The 6,915-nt window shown below is 43.2% G+C and overlaps 1 protein-coding gene across 1 annotated transcript; it reads left to right on the top strand.

Annotated features, from left to right (window-relative positions):
- Positions 1-1,351: 1,351 nt before the first annotated feature.
- umps (uridine monophosphate synthetase) lies at positions 1,352-6,263 on the top strand. The gene is made up of 10 exons (XM_040027759.1): positions 1,352-1,817; positions 2,447-2,600; positions 2,939-3,063; positions 3,173-3,360; positions 3,465-3,556; positions 3,692-3,852; positions 3,932-4,049; positions 4,146-4,321; positions 4,413-4,527; positions 4,988-6,263. The coding sequence occupies exons 1-10, from the start codon at positions 1,668-1,670 to the stop codon at positions 5,164-5,166; spliced, it is 1,458 nt and encodes a 485-aa protein (XP_039883693.1). The 5' UTR covers positions 1,352-1,667; the 3' UTR covers positions 5,167-6,263.
- The last annotated feature ends 652 nt before the right edge of the window (positions 6,264-6,915 follow it).

Below are 6,915 nucleotides of genomic sequence, written 5' to 3' on the forward strand. Positions count from 1 at the left end.
TACACCATGTCAGAAATCTGCACTGTCATGAACAAAAACTTAAACCTAATTTTTCATGATTTGCTGAGTTAACCCTCTGAGGTCCAAAATATAACTGGCCATTTTTGATTTTACATTTGTATTTCACCTTTAAATTGTTTTATTTTATTGTTTCCCCTGCCTTGCTTGGTATCATTCTTTATAGCTCAACCTCACGGGTCTGAATTTAGTTGTTTTTTCATTGACATACTGTATTAATGCAACTGATCTGAAATCACACAAAAAACATAAAATCCTAGTAGTGGCATTTTTTTTTAAAATTGTACAGCCATTTAAAAATGTTACAATAACTAAAATGAGAGAACAATCAGGTGTCGCAATAAGATTCCACACAAATTATTTGTGCCAGTAAAAAAAAATGTTTGTCCGCCACAAGACAGAGAAGAACACCACAGACCAAAACCCTGTAGGCCCGATAACAGCAGGTGTATCACTTCTCTTTTCCACCTAGAGACAGTGTTTACATTGCAATCTGCCTTTGTGACATTCGTAAGTGCCTTCACTGACACACAAAACAAAACAACAACTACACAACACACTAACTACCCACTCCACGCTAAACGTCACAAATCTCCCACATCTCAAAGCTCTCCATCTCTCTCTCACTCACTTGCTGTCTCGCTGCTGACTTACACTGAGGACTTTTTTTAAAGGTCGACATAGTACATTTGCACATACAAGAGGTGGCTTTTTTTCTTTCTTTACTGTTTTGGTGCTATATATATATGTGTGTATATATATATATATATATATATATATATATATATATATATATATATATATATATATATGTATTAACACAACTCAGGATTTAGTGGTCTGTCATTAAAATTTAAAAACTGGTGTATTCTTACTATCATAGGCATCACTTGCTACTGAAAACAAAAGGGGGTAACACAGAGCAATATATTCAGTTTAAGAATTTATGTTCACTGTTAACTGTAACTACGCTCAAAGTGTTAATTCTATCTTATTTTAATAAATAAAACTGTCATATGCAAAACTGGGGTGGCACGTGGGGTGGCAAGAGATCATTTTAGGGTGGCACCACCCACCCCACGCCACCCCATGCCACCTTTCTCGATCCGCCCCTGGAATCATGGGCTTGCAGGAAGCCCTTTTATGACCGAAACTCTTAAAGTTAAAAGATAATAAAACATACAATATGTTTTCACCAACCAAATCGATTTGACGTTATTTTTTGAATACATGGCTTATGAGCATGGCGGAGGTCGGTGCTTTTATTTTGAAGGGCTATTACGCTGACGCGGGTGTTTACTTCCGGTTAGGGCGTACTTTTCTCATCCATACGCCTTCTTCTGGATGTGCTGGAGCCTATCACAGCTGAGAGGCTGGACAGCAGCCTGTCGCAACGTTATTTATTCGAGTCTTCATTTTTGAACTTTCACAAACAACGATTCTTTCTACCAGGCTTCTTCACGTTTCTTCACTGAGCTACGCGACATTTGATCTGTAAACATTAAACGCTCTTAAAACGGACATTGACGCTTTTATTCTGAAAGGTTTAGCGGAAGTTTTTGTGTTACCGTAACTGGGGTAGCGCGAACTGGACGAGCAAGTTTTGAGGACGAGTGAAAGTGCAGCCGGAGCTCGTAAATACGGAGAGAATGGACGGCGCTTCAATTGATAGTTTAATCCTGAAGCTCCACGACGTGAACGGAGTGAAGTTCGGGGAATACAAGCTGAAGAGCGGCCTGATGACACCCATTTATATCGACCTGAGGGTGCTCGTGTCCCACCCCGCGCTCATGAACCAGGTAACACGTGCTGTCTTCGTGACTGCAGAACAGAACAGCTTAAAGCGATACCGGACACACGAAACGTCTGCCGGATGCACTTTTTAAAGGCAAAAGTATCTGTGTAGGCACTCGTCAGTTCCTGTGTAATATTCATACTCACGTGGTTTATTTCACGGTAATGTAGCAGACACAATGACTGAGTTTCAGGGATCCCCTCCTTTCACGGAAAATAACAGTTAAAACAGATAAGACTGGACCTCTCACCAGCTAATCACTCACTCCAGCCTCAATAATCGTTACAGGAATCAGCAGCTTTCTGAAGCTCTTCAAGTCACTCAGACTCATTTATTTAGGTTGGCTTTTAATTAGATTTGTGCTGTGTGTTTTATTATTAATGTATTCTATGTATTTCTGTTTTATATTACTGTGAAGCACTTTGTGGTTTTTATCCTGTGAAAAGTGCGATATAAATAAATTGATTTGATTTGATGAGCGTTTCAAACCATTCAGCCTTAAACAGCCGGTCATTTAACTGTATCAGCTTTCTAATTAACATTTTATTAGAAGTTCATCATCTGCAACACATCACTCTAAACTGTGGTCTTTTTTTCTGACAACAGACCCAAACTACTGTTTTTTACTTCCAGGTGGCAAATCTCATCTACGAGCGAGTGCAGGAAGAGGGTCTGCAGTTCGACTCTGTGTGTGGGGTTCCTTACACAGCCTTGCCTTTGGCCACAATTATCTGCTCACGACATGAACTGCCCATGCTCATCAGGCGGAAGGAGGCCAAGGACTACGGTGAGCCGCTCTCAGCTGATCAGGTTTTCAAAAAAATAAAAAACAATGCTGCCACTACAGGCTCCGATTAAACTTGCTGTCCAGATGTTTGAAAAACCTGAAGCCTCAGGCAGTACCCCCGCTGAGGTGTGCATGAATACACAGGTGTCCGGTGTAGGCAGACATTAAACTCTCTGAAATCCCAGTTCAATGGTACAGAACCTGCGTAAACCAAACCTAAAAAACAAAATGCAAAGCAAGAAAGTGCGTGCTTCATCTTGCATGCTATATTGTTGGTTAATATTTCATAGTTTGAGAAGTTTGTCCTTCAGTATTTGCCTTCTGTAACTCTGCTTCAGGAACCAAACGGCTGGTGGAGGGGTCGTTCCGTCAGGGGGATACGTGCCTGATCATTGAGGACACGGTGACCAGCGGCACCAGCATCCTGGAGACTGCCGAAGTGCTCTACAAAGAGGGACTGAAGGTCCAGAATCTAACCTTACAGTAAAGATAATAATATCATAGTTACGCTGTACTGATGTCATCAAGAGCAGCAGTACACAAGAATGACCTCTGACATGTTTTTATTCAAGGTGACGGATGCAATTGTGCTAATGGACAGAGAGCAAGGTGGCGTGGAGATGTTGGCATCAAAGGGAATCAAGCTCCATCCCATCATCTCCATATCTCAGCTGCTCCGTGTGCTGCAGGCAGCCGAACGCATCGACGCCCAAACCGCCCAGCGTGTCCTCGAGTTCATCCGGGACAACAACACTTTCAGGTACAACTCTCCAGATGTTTTCCCGGTGTAGCTGGTGTGTCTGCTTGCATTACGCTACAATCTAGAAACTGTCTGGTGAAACTGTCACCTTGACTCACTCTCAGGCCCAAGAATGGCACAGACTCTCCAGCCAGCAAGAAGCTGTGTGTGGAACAGAAGCTGGAGCTCAGTTATTCAGAAAGAGCCAAGTTACCAAGTATGTAGTCTTAAATTATTTAGTTATTTCACATCAATACAGAGACTGGTGGTGTTTTCACTGAGCTCCACACACGTGCTGTGTCTGCTCTTGCTCTTTTCTTTTCTCATTTTCTGTTCCTTCTGTTGTCTGCAGACATCCATCCTCTAGCATCAAAGCTGCTGAAGATTATGGAGGAGAAACAGTCCAATCTTTGTGTGTCTGCTGATGTAACCAGCAGCGAGGAGCTGCTCCAGCTGGCCGAGTCGCTCGGTCCAAAGATCTGCATGCTGAAGACCCACGTAGACATCCTCCAGGTACAGCGGGATCAACTAAAACCTCAAATCTGTACATGCAACAAACAAACTGATGGTTTTTTTCCATGTGTGTTAACAGGACTACACATTAGCCTTTATTCAGAAAATGCAGGCCGTGGCAGAAAAGCACAACTTTCTTATCTTTGAAGATCGCAAGTTCGCTGACATCGGGAACACAGTCAAGCATCAGTATGAGGGTGAGACGATTTCACGTTCTTTTGGTCGTGTAAATTCAAAGTGACTTAAAAATGTCTCCAAAGTAGTCGAACGCTGTGATCTTGTCTTTTCTCCAGGTGGTTTGTACCAGATTTCATCGTGGTCCCACATAGTGAATGCCCACGCAGTGCCGGGGCCGGGAGTGGTGAAAGGTCTGAGCGCTGTAGGGAAGCCTCTGGCCCGAGGCTGTTTGCTCATAGCTCAGATGAGCTCCCAGGGATCGCTGGCTGCTGGTGAATACACGAGGGCTGTGGTGAGCTCATTTCTGTGTGTGCTCTTCTTCTAAATTTGTTTACATGTGCTTTGTGTTCTCTTCAGTTTACAGCTGCTTTGTGTTTTCATAGGTGCAAATGGCAGAGGAGCACTCGGACTTTGTGATTGGGTTTATCTGTGGCACTAAGCTCACAGAGAGGCCAGAGTTCATCCACGTGACCCCCGGGGTGCAGATGCAGGCTGGAGGTAAGTCTGACAGCTTTTACTGAACTTTGAGCTGACGTTTCTTTGTTTATCATCATTTTTTCCACTTATATTCATCATACTAAAAGAACTACGAAGTGAGTTGTGAATGCACTGTCTATATGAAATCCACCCTACTGAAGATGCATGGATACACAGTGCATGCACTCAGTGCTACATCCCTTGTTGTTGTAACCCGAGGAATCACACACGTCCCATCAGGAGATTCAGAGAGTTGTGTTAACTCGCTCGAGGTTTTTATAAAGTTCAGGCCAAACTGCACCTCAGGCAGCCTTGCACTCCGCTTTTTGCCTCTTTATGGTGCCATGACTCATTTCTAACACAGGGTGGTGCTGTAGTACATGAAACTAGTGCCGCCCCTGCTATTGCTGATCTCCCAAAGTCTGCATCAGTCTCCTCTAAACCTATTTTCCCTTCTCTCGGCCTCCCTCCCCCCTTACAGGAGATTTGCTGGGCCAGCAGTACACCACTCCAGAGGAAGTTATCTACAGCAAAGCCTCTGATGTCATCATCGTGGGACGAGGCATTTTGGCAGCCTCTGATAGGGTGGAAGCTGCGGAGTTGTACAGGAAGTCGGGCTGGGATGCTTACAGAAAGAGAGTGGGCCAGAGCAGCATCTAAGTAACTCTCTGACTCGAGTTTCAGAGTGCACCTGTGACGAGGACCTGTGCAGCTGATCGGAGTGTTTTGAAGGCAGCGTGTAATTATGCACACGCTACCGTTCACTTCAGGTATCACTGCCACATCAGTGTGCAACACTACAGTGTTTGACACTTGGAGCGTGTTCTTGGCAGGTGTGCGTTTTACTGTTGATCTGCTGCTTTAAATGTTTGTGATTCATTCCTTTTAAATTTGTTGCACAACTTGAACTGATTTCTAATCTCAATGTTTTTTCTGATCAGGTGTCAGTAGTTGGTTTTAAATAATGGATTGAGGTCATTCCTCCGGTCTGAGTACTGCAGTGACGATTTCGAAATGGAGATTCACTTAAAATAGTGCAGGATGTCTCTTACAGCACGAAAAAGACCACATCGTGTAGCTCTGTGTATGTCACAAAACCACCACCCCTTGCATGCTGTTATATCAGTGCTAAAACACTAGATAGAAATGCGAGAATATTTTGTGGGGGTGGTGTGACTGTGAGCTCTGTCTCCTGCGTTTGAATCACCAGCCAGCAGGGGGCTCTGTTTGGGGTTTGTTCCTTCTTTCTGGGCTTCCAGGGGTTCTCTCCAACTTCCTCCCGCACTCCACAAACTTGGGATACCCTCCAATCCCTGCGTGACCCTGAATTGGAGAAGAAGAAGAAGAAGAAGAAGGACACTGTAATATTTCAAGCTTCAAGTTCAGGGCATTTTTAATTCACAGAGGTTCTTCATTAGTCTTCACGTGTTCACAAACAGCGTAAATCCCATGAAGGAGCCTTTTAACTGCACCTGCGCGTACTGTTGGTGGATTTTGCAGTTAGTCACAGCGCAGTGCTGAACAAACTGAATGATGATTTAACTCTTGATTTTGGGAAATGCTTAATTTGAGGTACTACGGACCCGCTCAACAGTGTTTTAACCCCTGCACTTGTTTGGTTATTAGTTGATTATTAACCTCAGATTACTGTGACTTGGATGAGGGAAAGCTGAATGGAGCTCATACCTGTCTCTATTAGATCTATTGTCTGCCGTCCTTATCGTTTCACATACATAAATAAATGATCTTTATATAAATTTATGACTCTTCTTTCTAAAGACATTAGCTAGCTTGTGCCTTGGAGCCACGGCGGTTGCAGGGCAGGCACTACATGAGATAAAGGAGCTTCATATTAGAGTCAGTAGTTTTATTCTTTTGATGCTTTTCACCTCTGCAGATGGTTTTCACACCACAGGCAAATTCTTTTTCAATGAACTGTAAGAACAGTAACTGTAAATAAGTAGGATGAAGAAATGCATTTCAGGAAGAGGAATCATTCATGAATATGCCATTGTTTAGAGCACAGCGATGATGATGATGATCCCTGTTTGTTGTCCTCAAAGTCGAAGGTGGTGCTTCTGTGGCTCACACTGGTTTTTCCAGCTCCTCTCACAGGTGACGGTTCCTGCATACAAAAGAAATGGTGCCCACTGGTTTTAAACTTCCCCAAGTGTAAAGTCACCAATAATAATAATTTAGAAAAGGGTTTCTCTTACTAAGCCATCAAATAAAAGCATGGAAACAGTGTGTGTCATATGGTTATAAAAAACAGGCAAATGCAGAGACTTGCATTTAAATAAAGTGTCTCTTGTCTTAATCATATGTGACCTGGTTGTGGTTACGTTCACCGTCAGTATGCAAAGGCCCATTTTGAGGCAGGAAAAACCCTGCAGATGTCCGTTTAGATTA

The sequence above is a fragment of the Simochromis diagramma genome, unplaced genomic scaffold (assembly GCF_900408965.1).
Source record: "Simochromis diagramma unplaced genomic scaffold, fSimDia1.1 OVJJ01000343.1, whole genome shotgun sequence".
Lineage (NCBI taxonomy): Eukaryota > Metazoa > Chordata > Actinopteri > Cichliformes > Cichlidae > Simochromis > Simochromis diagramma.

Excerpts from the sequence above, each read along its gene's own strand:
- umps (XM_040027759.1), top strand. The coding sequence starts at position 1,668 with ATGGACGGCGCTTCAATTGATAGTTTAATCCTGAAGCTCCACGACGTG. Across the intron at positions 4,050-4,145 it reads AGTCAAGCATCAGTATGAGG|GTGGTTTGTACCAGATTTCA; the intron begins GTGAGACGATTT and ends TCTTTTCTCCAG. Across the intron at positions 4,528-4,987 it reads GGTGCAGATGCAGGCTGGAG|GAGATTTGCTGGGCCAGCAG; the intron begins GTAAGTCTGACA and ends CCCCCCTTACAG.